This window comes from Gracilinanus agilis, chromosome 3, assembly GCF_016433145.1.
Source record: "Gracilinanus agilis isolate LMUSP501 chromosome 3, AgileGrace, whole genome shotgun sequence".
NCBI lineage: Eukaryota > Metazoa > Chordata > Mammalia > Didelphimorphia > Didelphidae > Gracilinanus > Gracilinanus agilis.
In genome coordinates, this window is record NC_058132.1 from 369996471 (window position 1) to 370012428 (window position 15958).

General features: G+C 34.0%; 1 protein-coding gene across 1 annotated transcript in view; it reads left to right on the forward strand.

Moving 5' to 3' along the window:
- The window catches only part of SENP7 (SUMO specific peptidase 7), a 161802-nt gene that overhangs the window by 107310 nt on the left and 38534 nt on the right, over positions 1 to 15958 (forward strand). Inside the window, exons 12-16 of the mRNA XM_044670123.1 lie at positions 785 to 818; positions 4286 to 4465; positions 9502 to 9767; positions 11939 to 12075; positions 15690 to 15806. Of these exons, the coding sequence (XP_044526058.1) occupies positions 785 to 818; positions 4286 to 4465; positions 9502 to 9767; positions 11939 to 12075; positions 15690 to 15806 (734 nt within the window). The remainder of the gene's footprint in view (positions 1 to 784; positions 819 to 4285; positions 4466 to 9501; positions 9768 to 11938; positions 12076 to 15689; positions 15807 to 15958) is intronic.

The following is a 15958-nucleotide window of genomic DNA, read 5'->3' on the forward strand; positions in this document are numbered from 1 at the left end:
ACACAATGTGCATAAATTTATCATCTGTAATTGCACAAAATTCATAGCAAAATTTCTATAATTTTGAGAATAATGGAAATAAAATGTTGGTGGAGAACTTTTAGGAAAGAAATGGTTATGACATAGAAAAGTGGATTAAAAATAGCAAGTATCTCAAAAGGACAAGTAAGGGCAAAGTGTGGGGGGAGGATAAAGCAATGCTTTTTAATTTTTAATTTGGGTGTTAGATATGATAGTATGATAGATGTAAATTAGGTGGATATTATGTTCTTTCTAGTCTGATAAAAGCATTTTTAAAAAAAAATTTTTTTTTATTTTAAGCCCTTTTGTGTATTGACTTATAGGTGGAAGAGTGGTAAGGGTAGGCAATGGGGGTCAAGTGACTTGCCCAGGGTCACACAGCTGGGACGTATCTGAGGCCGGATTTGAACCTAGGACCTCCCGTCTCTAGGCCTGGCCCTCAATCGACACTGAGCTACCCAGCTGCCCCCTGATAAAAGCATTTTGACGTATTCATTTCTGTATCAGTGAAGGACAGTTTTATACATGAAGGAAGGCATTATTGTAATTTAATGATCATTATTAGTTTCAAAACTGAGCGTATGAGAAATATGTTCATGATGTGAAAATTTCAAATTAGAACATTTACTTGGTTGACTGATAAAGGAACACTAATTTTTATAGTATAGACTATAGGATATGAGCTTATACTTTGAAAAAGTTTGAAAACTATTTTAGTAATAACTTGGCAAAACTAACTTGTACTTTTTAATTTTCCTTTAAGTTCACGACAAAGTACATAAAAATTCCATTTCAAGGTAAGTGATTACTACTTCATGACCTGCTATTTTCATTGTAATTCTGTGTATAAAATAAATTGTTTCTGCCAGTTTGAAAATATTTTAAATTACTTTATTCTCTTCCAAGTACCTTTTTGTTCCTAATTACTTTTCATTATGGCACTTTATATAACTAAAAGAATTTAGTAATAGTTAAGAGTCAGTTTAGTAGTTTTCAGCATTTTGAACATTATTGATTTTGAAAATGTCTTTAAATTACTAAAAGTATTCTTAAAATAATGCAGTATTGGAATAGTTTGGGAATATGCAAAAATAAGTATATCAAAGGACAAATTATATAGGGAGAAGCTTGGGGAATGATGAACATTATAAAATAGTATTTTAAGGCATGTAGGAATTGTGGAGATTGATGATAGTGGACTAAATGAGGTATAATTTTATATTATTTCTAGTTGTATAAAAAGATCTTGGTTCTTCAGGGTTTTAGCAGTAGAACACAAGTCTTTGCAAGTTCTATCAATCTTGAAAGGTTTTGAGCCTGAACCCAGTGATTCACTATATGTCTGTGCTCCTAGATGGGAAAGCTAAGTTTGGCAGGGAGCTGTTGTTTTAATTACTCTAACTCTTGAAGACCAACACTAAATTGGCTGGCATCTTTGTTGTTAGAGAGTATGCAGACTGGAGATCCTTGGGATATTTAAGTAAGGAAAAATTGGAGATCCTTGGGATATTTAAGTAAGGAAAAATGGCCTGGGGAATTGATCTCTACCTTATGCTCAAGCAATCCTAGAGCATTTCCTTTTTCTTTCTTTTTTCTTTTATTTTTCTTTCAAAAAACTACTGACATTACAAAAAAAAGTTAAAGGATAGAGGCGATACTTTCGCCTGAGGTTGAAGGAAATGAGGAGGCAAATGAGGTGAGGATTATTTTAAACAGGGGCTATAGAAGAGTATGGAAAGCTATAAGTATAAACTTATTTCCACAGAAGTCCACTCTGCAGAAATTTGGAAATTTTCAATCAGGGTAATGATGTTGGTGATTGTAAAGTCAGCCCATACAATATTGTATGATACTAAGTAAACATATTAAGAATTGTTATTAGAGCTACTGTGAGATATTGCAACTTTAGTAGTCTAGAAGATAAAAATTGATCAACAAATATTAGAAAGTTTCAGTATATTATTGGTACTTTGTGATGCATTAAGTTTTTTAGTAAAGTATTTTTCATATTTTATTTTTTAGAATTTGCTATATTCTTAGATAATTTCTGCTTTTAATTAAAGATGAAGTTCTTTTATAGCCAGGTTTTTATCTTTAATTTCGTAATAAAATTCAGAAGTTTAAAGGGAAATATGGTTCAATTTATCAGAATTCTCTTTAGCTAACTTCAAAAATGCATTTCTTTTATCAAAAAAGTCATACTTGGAAGAGATTAGTGTAGGGTGAAACTAAGAAATATAACGATGTTATTATTTAGAAGTGCTGAAAGGAAAAATGCCATTTAAGCAGAATAAACTATATATCAGTATAAATTTGATAGCCAAGTTATATCCTGGTGTAGATATGAGATATTTTTAAGGAACAATTTAAAGAATTAATTATGTGGCAGTGTAAAGACATAGTTAGACCAACAAATAAAGATATTTATTTCATTAATTCATCTTTTCATTCCTTTAATGGAACTTAGCACAGTGATTTGAATATAGAGGCTACTTAATGTTTGTGAATCAGTATAGGAATGAAATAAATATTTTGAGTGTTTATCCAACAGCAGTCAGTGATTTTTCATTTTGGAACTGCTATAAGAACTAGTAGGATAAATGTGTGACAGGGAGAGCTCTATAGAATGGACCCTTTGTGACTTCTTAGCCCATGGAAATGGTGACTCACACTTGGAAGAGAAGGAATGAAGTGTTTGGAAAAGGCAGGTTCTTGTTGGAGGTGGAGGGGAGGTGGGGAGTTGAAATCTGAGAGCATATTTTTCCTTAATTTAGTTCAGTTGCTGGAAAAGGGAGAGGCTTCAACAGTATTTTATCAGAATTGAGAAGAAGAGTCAAGTCTAATCAAGAAATATTAAGTGCTTGGCATTGTGCTGAGTGCTTTGGGACACAAATTAAAGGGGGAAACACATCTAAGCAAAGAGCTGTCATTTTGGGGCCCTATAGAGAAGGTAGGAAGTGCTGCCACTGGAGATGAATAGTTTAATCAGGAATTAGAATAGGTGGCAAGGAAATGTTAAGGAAATTATGAGGATCTATGGAAGCTGTCCTGAAATAGGCAAAGCACATACTTCAGGCATATAGCTCTTTGTTTCCATGATTCTGATCCCTTAATTAAGTTTCCTGATTGAGTTTAAGTTATCTTTCAATTCTTATTTCCAAGTTTCTTTGACTATTGTTTAGGCAGAAAGGAGACCAGTTGAATATTAAAAAGTATTTCAAGAAGAGACACTGATACTGATAAGAGACACTGTCTTTACCTGGGAGATTTAGAAAGGAAATTTGTCCTGATATTTATTGCTTTTTATTGCTCCTCATAATTTGTTATATATAGTGCATGTAGTTGAAAGCAAATGTTTCTGGGGGAGAAGTAAGGCTTTTGTAGAAAGATGTCACCCTTTTAATATATATCAGTAATTCACCAACTATGATTTGAATTTTGCCTGGCTTCTCAATCACGAATACTGTTTCAGAATTTTTAATGATGGCACTCAACTCTTTTAAACTTTTCGAATCATAGCTCACAGTAAGAGATTTAAATGGGCTAGGTTTTTAACTCAAGGAAACTTTTCTCCAATTTTCCTTTTTAATAAATTATAAGCTCTAAGAAACCAGACCCTCTAATGTTTAAGTACATGTTAATTGCTGTATTTCTTTTTGGTTTTGATATGACATTCCTTCTTGTAATTAGGTCCACATCCTTGAGGTAAAGCTTAGGAGTTCAATTAAATTAATATTTATTAAACGCCTACTATATACAAAGTGCTGGGGACAGAGAGACAAAAACTTTAAAATAGTTCCATTTCTTAAGTGTCTTACATTCTAGAGGATATAATGTGTTCACTTTAAACTAAATATAAGGGAATTGGAGGAGGAAAAGAACACTAACAGTACTTTTGTTAAGTCTTTTAGGAAGATAAGTTCAGATAGGCAAGGATGAAGGGGAGAGGGAAGTACATTCCATTAAAGGAGTGGGAGAGTGACTTCTGCAGATCAATTCATGAAGGTGGGATGTGGAATTCTGAATGCAGGGGATAGCTATATAATAATTTCATTTTATCTTTAACATAAAATTCACGAAGGATAGTAATTTAGGACAGGGCTGAAAAGATCATTGAAAGCCAGATTGGGAAGTACCTTAAATTCTAGTCTGAGGAGTAAATACCTCCTAGGGAGTCTCTTGAAGTAGACATATAACATCTTAAATTAATTTCTTAAATTATGATGTAAAGTTTAAAACTTTTTTTTTGGTTTGTTTTCTTTAGTGTCTCTCAATAAGATTTCATTGTTAGTGGATACCATTCATTTAAAAAAGTTTGGCCTTTGGACACATAAAGATGATGATCATTGCAAAAGGAGAAATTCCATCATTTTCCTCTGGACCTCTTCAGATTACCTAGAAATGATTGAAAACCAACTTGGGAAATCTGTTTTAAGGCAACTATGTAAGTTTAAAATGGATTTTAAAATTCTGCAGTTCCAGAGAAGATTTATAAAGAGATTGGTCTCCTTTTCTAATTTCTTTTTTAAGCATTCACATAATTATTTGGTTTAGTGCTATATGTAACTTTTCTGTATTTAACATATTATTCCTCCTCATATTTATGATTTAAACTGAAATGTGAGGTAAGTGGGTGGATTTTCTGAGTATCTACATCTGGAATTCTGTTGATTAACAGCCATTTTAAGCAACTTTAGATCATACTTCCATTTTCTTTTTTTTTCTTTTTTTCTTTAGAATATTTTTCCATGATTACATGATTCATGGTCCCCCCTTCTCTTTCCTCCTCCTCCCGAAGCTGACAAGCAGTTCCACTGGGCTATATACATGTATCACTGTTCAAAACCTATTTCCATGTTATTCATATTCACAATAGAGTGATCCTTTAACATCAAAACCACCCTAATCATATCCATATTAAACTATGTGTTTGATCATATATTTTTCTAATGCATTTCTGTTTCCACAGTTCTTTCTTTGGCTGTGGATGGCATTCTTCTCCCAAGTTCCTCTGGATTGTCCTGAGTCATTGCATTGCTGCTAATAGAAAAGTCCATTACGTTTATGCCATAATGTATCAGTCTCTGTATACAATGTTCTCCTGGTTCTGCTCCTTTCACTCTGCATTAATGTGTTCTCCTGGTTCTGCTCCTTTCACTCTATCAATTCCTGGAGGTCATTCCAGTTCACATGGAATTCCTCCAGTTCATCATTCCTTTCAGCACAATAATATTCCATTGCCATAAGATGCCACAATTTGTTCAGCCATTCCCCAATCAATGGACACCCTCTCATTTTCCAATTTTTTGCTACCACAAAGAACAGGGCTATAAATATTTTTTGTACAAGTCTTTTCCCTTATTATCTCTTTGGGGTATAAACCCAGCAGTGGTATGGCTGGATCAAAGGGCAGGCATTCTTTTAAAGCCCTTTGCACATAGTTCCAAATTAACCTCCAGAATAGTTGGACCAATTCACAACTTCACCAGCAGTGTATTAATGTCCCAATTTTGCCACATCCCCTTGCTGCCATATTGGCCAGTCTGCTAGGTGTGAGGTGGTACCTCAGAGTTGTTTCAAATTTGCATTTCTCTAATCAGGAGGGATTTAGAACACTTTTTTTTTTAAACCCTTAATTTCGGTGTATTGTCTCATAGGTGGAAGAGTAGTAAGGGTGGGGGGTCAAGTGACTTGCCCAGGGTCACACAGCTGGGAAGTGGCTGAGGCCGGGTTTGAACCTAGGACCTCCTGTCTCTAGGCCTGACTCTCACTCCACTCAGCTACCCAGCTGCCCCTTAGAACACTTTTTCATGTGATTGATAGTTTTGATTTCATTGTGTTAAAACTGCCTATTCATGTGCCTTGACCATTTGTCCATTGGGGAATGGCTTGATTTTTTTTGTGAATTTGACTTAGTTCCTTATATATTTGGGAAATCAAACCTTTTTCAGAGAGTTCTTTTATAAAAATGTTTTTCTAGTTTGTTGCTTTTATAAGAACAATATTAGAAATTAAGTCTTGTTATATTAGTTTAGACATAAGAAGTAGAGAAACTGGCTTGAGAAAGAATTGGAGTTTCAAACAGCTGAGAGAGAGTGTCAGTTTCAAATGTTTAACAGTTTTTTTTTAAACCCTTACCTTCCATCTTAGAATCAATACTGTGTATTGGCTCCAAGGCAGAAGAGTGGTAAGGGTAGGCAATGGGGGTCAAGTGACTTGCCCAGGGTCACACAGGTAGGAAGTATCTGAGGCCAGACTTGAACCTAGTACCTCCCGTCTCTAGGCCTGGCTCTCAATCACTGAGCTACCCAGCTGCCCCCTTAACTGTTTTTCTGTGGCAGTTACACACACACATACTCACTCTCTCTCTTTCTCTCTCTCTCTCTCTCTCTCTCTCTCTGAGAGAGAGCGTGTCTAACTCCTCCCCTCAGAGAATGCTTCACCTAGAGACTGTCACAGAAAAACCGTTAAACTGTCAACATTTGAAACTGACCCTCTGTCTCAGATATTTTTAAACTCCAATTCTTTCTCAAGCCAGCTTCTCTACTTCTTATCTTTAAACCAATATAACAAGACTTAATTTCTAATATCCTTATAATTTCCTTCTAACTTTGGTTGCACTGGTTTTGTTTGTAGAAAACCTTTTTAATGTGATATAACCAGTCATTCATTTTACTTTTTGCAATATTCTTCATCTCTTGCTTGTTCTTAAATTCCTTCCTTTCTCACAAATCTGACAGCTATACTATTCTATGTTTATCTATTTTATTTATGATTTCACTCTTTATATTTAAGTCAGTTACTCATTTTGAATTTATCTTAGTATAGGGTGTGATATGTTGATCTAAACTTAATTTTTCCCATACTATTTTCCAATTTTCCCAGCACTTTTTGTCAAATAGTGAGTTCTTGTCCCAAAAGCTGGAGTCTTTGGGTTTATTGATCACTAGCTTGCTAAGGTCATTTATCCCTAGTCTCTTCCACTGATCCACCCTTCTGTTTTTTCACCAGTATCACACAGTTTTGATGACTGCTGCTTTATAGTACAGTAAAGATCTGGTACTGCTAGGCCACCTTCCTTCACATTTTTTTTTCATTATTTCCCTTGATATTCTTGATCTTTTGTTTTTCCAGATGAACTTTGTTATATTTTTTCCAAAATTCTATATAAAAAAGTTTTTTGGTAGTTTGATAGGTATGGCACCTGAATAAGTAGATTAATTTGGGGTAGGATTGTCATTTTAATTTTATTAGCTCATCCTACCCAGGAGCAATTAATGTTTTTCCAATTGTTTAGATCTGTTTTTAATTGTATAAAAAGGGTTTTGTAGTTGTGTTCATATAATTCCTGTGTTTGTCTTGGCAGATAGATTCTTAAATATTTTATATTGTCTAGAGTGATTTTAAATGGAGTTTCTCTTTCTAATTCCTGCTGCTGAGTTTTGTTTGAAATATATAGAAATGCTGATGATTTATGTGGGTTTATCTTGTACCCTGCAACTTTGCTAAAGTTGTTAATTATTTCCACTAGTCTCTTAGTTGATTTTCTGGAAATCCTTAGGTATAATATCATCATCTGCAAAGAGCTATAGTTTAGTTTCCTCATTGTCTATTTTAATCTCTTCAATTTTTTTCTTCTCTAATTGCTATTGTTAGCATTTCTAGAACAATATTAAATAATAGTGGTGATAATGGGCATCCTTGCTTCACTCTTGATCTTATTGGGAAAGCTTCTAACTTGTTTATTATTTTGAGGAATGGCCCTTCTATTCCTATACTTTCTAGTGTTTTCACTAGAATGAGTGTTGTATTTTGTCAAAGGCTTTTTCTGCATCTATTGAGATACATGCTTCCATTTTCTAATAAATAGTGACGAAGTTATTCAAAGTTAAATTCCACTTTTCTATTCTTTCAAAGGTTTGGTTCCAGAAAGGTAACACTAACAAATATTAATGCAAGATTTTGTCTATAGCTCTGAATATAAGAGAGAGTCTTGATTTGAAGTGACTTTCTTTATTTTGACATTTGGGCTTTAAGAACCTTTAAAATTTCAGCAAAAGAAAGACCAGGCACCTATTTCAGGTAGTATCTTTTTTTTTTTTTTTAAGTTTTCTCCCCTTTTCTTTCAGTTATACATTTTGTGATTCAGATTCTTTCCCGCCTTCCCTCTTCCCCTCTCTAAGGTGGTAAATAGTGTGATATAGGTTATACTAGTGTATTTGTGCAATACATATTTTCATATTCTTCATGCTATGACAAAAGATATATACCACACATACAATTTAAAAAAATCATGAAAGATTAAAGTAAAAGATGGTGTGCTTTGATCTGCAGGCTCCATAATTACTTTTTGAGTTTTGGATAACATTTTTATTGTGAGTTAAAGCTGATGAAATTCTTTCTTCATTGCTCTATGAAGTAGATAATATTATTTAACCTATTTTAAAGATTTAGAAACTGAAGCTTAAAGTGATTTTTCTGTAGTCTTGGAGTAAGCAAGTGTTGAGATTTTCATTTGAACCCAGGTTTTCTGATTCAATTCAGTCACGTTAGTTTCCTTTTTTGTAAAATAAAGTGATTGGTTTAAATCATCTAAAGATCTATTCCAGCTATAAATCTATGATACTTTGAAAGTAGAGTTTACCAGGAGAAGTGTAAAGAAGTTTGAGAAATGATTTCTTACCAATTTTGTCTTCCCTTTACTGATATTAATGGCCAGTGCTCAGCTGATTCTTTAATTTGACTCATATTTGCTTTGTCAGCTACAAAGCACATTCTACTTCGAACAGCCCCTTCTGGCCATTTTTGCAGTTTCATATCTGAAACACTCACATGCTTTGGATAGATTTTAAATAGAAACTTTTTTTCTTTTCTTCCCAAAATGTGTAAAAATATAGGGTCAGATAAATAGGTTTATGAAGACAAAAATACATTTTTTTTGTTTTTACCTAGAGTTTCGTTTGTAGCACTTAGGCCTGGTTAAATTTGGTTAAAATGAACTAGGAAACATTTCCTTCAATTTTGAATTATTAGTAGTAGGCATAGTTTTATTCTTTATGGGACCAATATCTTTTAATCAGTTAATCCTACCTCTTGCCCCTAGCACCTACAGATTCATTCAAAGGATTCAGAATTGAAAAAGCAAATGAGAAAGATAAAGTTTAGGGAGAATTCCTGTCAAAAGAAGGATTGCTGTTAATATACTTTGTCAAAAGAGAAGAGGTCATTGGCTTGAATGCTTTCTTAATTGATAGTGGGAAAGAAAGAGAAATTTGGCTAGTGATTTCTTAAATTGTGCAGTTACAATACTAAGATGACCAAGTGATATGAGTTCTAGTAATAGTTAAATAATGATTTCTTGTAGCTTCATCCGAACTTGAAGTCACATTTAACATTTTTATTAGTATTCTAATATTTGTTGCATTTCAGTGAGAGACAAATGAAAACAAGTATTAAAATGGGTTCTTCTTTATTTTCTAGCTAAATCTGATGAATTCATATTCCTTGAGTTGAGCAAACCAGCTTCAGAAGAGGAGGAGGATAAACTGAATGAAGTGATGGCAGAAGTGAGCAGGAAAACGAGATCATTAGACCTTTGCCATCCACTACCTTGGAACCAGGCTCTCCCTTTGCTTCAGGGCTTATCTTCAAAAGAAAGTTCTTTTATTGATTACTATTGTTCTTCATCAAAATACTGCCATCTCCCTGTGGCTGCTGTTGAAATGAAGGCAGAATCTCCATCACAGGTCAGAGCATATCTAAGATAATTTTATGAATGAAGAGAACTTCATAAGAGAAACTAGACTACTTTAAAAAATACTCCTGGAAGATAAACATTTTTCTGCTTCTCCTGGCAAATATCAATTATGTGTCATGTTAATTATTTATACATTTTACCTTCAAAGAAGAAAATACTTAACATTGTAGGCAACTGCAGCTGTAGGCTGATTCTTTTGGCCTGGAGAAAACCTCTAGGAGACTACTGGAATAGTATGAAAAACAAGTCTTCAGTTTATAATCTGAAATATCAAAGACTCTAAATCTGAAACTTTTGGGGACTTTCTGGACCATTATGTTGCTTAGGACCACTTTTTTTTTTTAAAATTCTAGCATAGCATGAACCTAAGCAACTAAATGGTAGCCTAAAATTGAAGTACAAGAATCAGAAAACAAAGAGATTTGGCAGCTGATAAACTATGACTTCATGTTCATTCAGATGCAATTCCTTTTTGTGCTTATACTTTTCATTCTCTAAGTTCCTTGGCCATGTGACTATTTCTTCCTCTTATCATTTTTTCAAGGCTGCTTTGGATCTTCACAGAAAGTATTTTAGCCTCATTTTAATGAACTTGAGAGAAGTTTGTATTTTTCTTTCTAAAACTTAATTTTTATTATTATTTTCAATTAATAAGTATCTTATTTTTTCTCCCTTGCACTCTTTCCTCCCCATCAAATGAAAGAAAAAAGAAAGAAAGAAATTAAGGAAGGAAGAAATGAAAATAAACCTAATAATCTCTGGAGAGTGAGATTTCACAACTTTTACTAGAACTTAGTTTAGATTTTACTAGTGCTATTGTAGAAAATTCTTCCTTATTTCAAATCAAAATCCTTTATACAAAACCCCCTACTGTTTAAATTTGAATCTTTAAAACAGGTAGATTAAGGGAAATAAATTTCTATTTTAAAATGTGTTTGGTGGAGCCAAGATGGCGGCTTAGTAGCAGCAAAAGCTAAAACTGTTTGTTTGCTTTGCAATATATTTTACTACAAAATTTAAATTGTAAGCTCTATTGGTGCATTCAGAATAGTATTTGATCCTATTCTACAAATGAAGATGCTACTCACCTACCATATGCTTTGCATTTTTTAAAATCCTTTACCTTCTGTCTTTAAATTATTTCTGAGTGGTAAGGGTTAGGCAATTGGGGCTAAGTGACTTGCTCAGTGCCACATAGCTAGGAAGTATCTGAGTTCAAATTTGAACCCAGGACCTCCTGACTCCATGCCTGGCTCTTTATACACTCTGCTACCTTGCTGCCCCCATATGTTGTTTATTCCTTAGAGTCAGTGAGTCTGAGCTAATTAATTTACATTCTGCTTTATCTTTGTGGCATTAGTTTTTCAGGTATGAGGCTCAGTCTGTGACACTGGACAGAGTGGAGTCAAATGACCCAAGATTTAAAATCAGATCTTGCCCCGATAAGCTGTGTGTTTTCTAGCTGAGCTAACCAGCCAGAGTGATTTATTTTCTTTTATATAAAAACAAAATAGAGGCAGTGCATTATAGTGGATAGAGAAAGTCTGCCTTAGAGACTAAGTCTTGAGTTCAAGTTCAGTCTCTTGTACATATGTCTCTGGATGAATCACTCTCTGGTCCTAGTCAACAAGTGGTAAGTAGCATAGATGACATTTGAACTTAGGTCTTTTGACTTTAATTCTAGCACTCTTTCTATTGTAACAAAATGCCTCCCTTCTAGAAAAGCTCTGGCCATGGAATTGTATCTTCTTATAAAGTGACAATTATAACAACTCAGTTTTATAAAGCTTTAAGGATTATAAACTTTTCTTAACAACAGCCTTCTGAGGTAAATTGTTCAGCTATTAATTGTCTATTTACTTTATAGATGAAGAAACTAAGTTTTAGAGCAGCTAAGTAATTTGTTCATGATTACCTCACAAATAAATATTGGAGACAGTATTTGAATCCTAAGAATTATTTTAGTTTGTCTTTACTTTGCCAAATATATATAGATATAGATATATACTATGTGTTGTTAACGTGGTACTATTTCTGGTGGGTATCTTTCTCTTCTTTATCCTAGGTTTTGTTTTGATTTTGTATTTTTGAGATTTAACATATTTCTATTCATGCCCAGTCATAAAGATAATTTGTTTTCTTGCCTTTTATTTTTGTCAGGCCTCAAATTCCAATGTAACCAAACCTAGCTATACACTTTTGCAGAAGAGAGGTAGTGGTTGCTATTCACTTTCTATTACATCGAATCCTGATGATAATGAGTGGAAAGAAGTAAAAAACACTGGACCAATTAAAAAGTATGTACTAAATGTTTGTATTAGGTGGGCACAGTGCTTAAGGTTGAAAAGCAGTTTCCATTCCCATGCCTGCTTTTCAGCTGTCCAATTTTGGAAATGTTGTCTTTTGAATTGAAAATTTTTCAGACAAATACTCTTTCCAAAAGTGAAATCATGTTTTGGCAATTTCAGTCCTCTTTTGATTTATGAAGGTAAAAATAAACACTTTAAAAAAAGGTGCTATTCTGCTTAGTTTTTGGTAACTCAAAAATGAATGGTAATATAAATTTCATATTTGGCAAGGGTTAAGTCTTTTAGGAAAAACATCAAATTAAATTTGAATGAAAGTGGCTTTGTGATTTTAGTTTTGTGGATTAAATGTTCCACATTTGAATCTTTGATAGAAAAAACATAATTTGTCTCTTAAGTGTGCTCCAGTTTAAGGTACTTTGAATCCTTCCAAATAATATTAGAACTGACATTTTATTCACATTTCATTTAGTTGGGTTTTCATGCCAGTGTGATAGGGAGAATACACAAGGAATTGACAATTTAAACACTTAGACTTCTGAATGATCTTTTTTCCTCAGTTTTTTGTTATTATGTAATAGATGAAGGATTGAACTAGTTAAAGTAAAGTTAAAGCAAAGTATAGCAAAATATAGCACCAACATATTGTTTTAGATTTCCTTTTTTTTTTGAACAGTGCTCATTAGGGTTGCAAAGGAGTCAGATGAGCATTATAAAGCACCTATTTTATGCCAGCTATTGTCCTAAATGCTGAAGATATAATTCCAAAAAAATCCATACACACAGGGATTTTAAGTTCTATTGAGAAAAATGATATGTACACATGAAAGTATATGCAGAATGATTACATACTAAATAAATAGAAGGTACTTAAGAATGGAGGGCACTAGTTGTTGGGGGGTACTGAAAAAGACTTAATGGAGGGAAGTGGTGCTTGAGCTGAATTTTAAGGGAATCTGAGGATTCTTAGAGGCAAAGATGAGGAGGGAGTGCATTTGAGGCATGGGGCAAGCAATATAAAGGTATGGAGATAGGACAGAAAATAGAATATTATAAGTGAAAAGCAGTATGAAAACCATTTTGGTTCAACTATATTGTTTATTAAAAGTAGAAATATATAAGAATTCCCAAAAGACATGTTAGGAACAGGTTATGAAGGGCTTGAAATTCTTACTGAATTTATATTACATCTTAAATGTAAGAGGGAACCACTGAACTTTATCAAGAAAGGGTATAGGGGCTATAATAGGTAGGTGACTCAGTGGATTGAGAACCAGGCCTAGAGAAGGAGAATCCTGGGTTTAAATCTATCCTCAACTAATTTCTAACAGTGTGAACCTGGGCAAGTCACTTAACCCCCATTACCTAGCCCTTGTCACTCTTTTGCCTTGTAACCAGTATACAGTATTGATTTTCAGACTGAAGGTAAGGGTTAAAAAAAAAAAAAGGACTTGTATGTCCTTTTTGGCACTTTTAAGAAACAATTTGTTAACTGTGGGAATGTTGTTATTGGAGTGGAGAGAAACTTGAGGAAGGAAGGCCTATTAGGAGGCTATTGTAGAAGTCTCAGGTTGGCCTGTACTACCATGATGATGGCTGGGTGATTGAGAGAAGGGTACAGATATAAAAGAGGTAAAAATAACAGGATTTGGAAACAATTGGATATGTGAGGTAAGGGAGAGGCAAGGATAATGATAATTTAAAAAAAATGTTGTTTGTTGTTCATTCCTTTCAGTCATGTTCAACTCTTCATGATCCCATTTGATGTTTTCTTGGCAAAGATGTTAGAATGGTTTGCCATTTCCTTCTCCAGTTCATTTTACAGATGAGGAAACTGAGGCCAACAAGGTTAAATGACTTGTTGGGGGTCACACAGCTAGGAAGTAGCTGAGATCAGACTTAGCATAGGTTTTCCTGACTCTAGGCCCAGTGTTCTTGCTAGTGTGCCACCTGCTTCCTAGGATGACACTGAGGTTACAAACCTGGATGATTGGAGGAGCCCTAGAACTAGGGAGAAGGATAGGTTTTTTTTGGGAAAGATAATGTGTTTAGATACACTGAGTTTTAGATGCTTTTGGAGCATTCAGTTGGAAATAATAAGTAGTTGGGACTGAAGAGAAAGCAGAGCTAGATTTATGGATGAGAGAGCCATATCATAGAAATGATAATTACGTCCATGGGAGTAGATGATGTCACTGAGTGATAGAGTGTTAGAAAGATGAGAAAGAGGACCCAGGCTGGAGCCTTGGGGTTATATCCATTGGAGCCTTGAGGTTATATCCATTGGGACAAGTATGGATTATGGATTCAGATAGTGTAAAAGAGTCTGAGAACGAATGATCAGAGGGGAAAGGAGAACCAATGGAGGGATTATCACAATCCAAATCAATTAATCTTATCCCAGTGGTTCAAGGAATATAATTTATACCTTTCTTATCATAAATTACCTTATTTACCCAGCATCCTTTCTTCATTCAACTGGATACCTCCTTCAGTATTAGCCTAACCTACCTTTGGGCCAATAATTCATAAGTGGTCTTCTTTATAAACTTCTGTACTAGCTTCTAGAGCAGGGGTCGGCAACGTATGGCTCTTGAGCCATATCTGGCTCTTTTGAGGGCCAGATATGGCTCTTTCTGCAGGAGCCATAAAGTCAATTTTTTTTCAGGCACTGTTACAGGAGCGCGCACTGTGAGCACTGTACAGCTCTCATGAAATTACATTTTAAAAAATGTGGTGTTTATGGCTCTCACAGCCAAGAAGGTTGCTGACCCCTGTTCTAGAGGAAGAGTGATTGACATAGTCTGGTATCTAGTATCTTATACATATTAGAAACTGTGTTTCAGTTTGTTTTCCACTTAGTTTATTTTCTGCATTTTTATAATGCATATAGCACATTTCTTCTTGGAGACTTGGATCCTAAGCATTCATTTTAGCCTTATTGTCTAGTAGGCACAAGAAATGAACTTTTCTATACCAGGAGCTCTAAATTTGATATCCTTGAGCTTGTTTTAAAAAATATTTTGATAACTGTATTTCAGGATAATTGGTTTGTAATCCTTTGTGTTATACATTGAAAGCCATTATTCTGAAGTTTATAGGCTTCCCCAAACTGCACACATATACAAAAAAGTAGACCCTCTAGTAATAACCTTTGCTTTGTTATTGTTAGAGTGGGAGAGGGAAGGAGAGACAGATAGACAAATAGAGACAGACAGATACAGAGATAGAGAAGAGAGAGGAGAGAGGAGTAGAAAATGAGAAAAGAGAAGAGAGTTAGAGAGAGAGAGAGAGAGAGAGAGAGTTAGAGAGAGAGAGAGAGAGAGAGAGAGAGAGAGAGAGAGAGATGTAACTGAACTAGAAGGAAACTTATTCATGATCAAGTGTGGAAAGGAAATGGGGCAAGACTGGATAGAGAAATGAAACTGGGAGTAAAATTTGATGCATTAAGAAGAAAGAAGGAAAATGTAATACTTTGTTTACTTTTTTCTTGTAGATAGATTCTCCTTATATAGTTTATTTCTTTTTCTGTGAGAGAATTCCATTTTATTAAGAGAATTTTACTCTTAATTTGTTTTTGTTTTAATTTCATTGTTATTTTTTAGGTTGATTGTATATCCTCCACCACCTACAAAAGGAGGATTAGGAGTTACTAATGAAGACCTAGAGTGCTTAGAAGATGGAGAATTTCTTAACGATGTTATCATTGATTTCTATCTTAAGTAAGTAGAATGTCAAATCTGCCTTTCTATGATTAACATATCTCACCTACCTTTATTGTCAAAAATTAGGAAGAAAAAGTTATTAAGTACAACCACACTTTCAGGACATGTTAGCAGAAACTTGCCATATTTTAGTTTTTGTCAACTTTTTT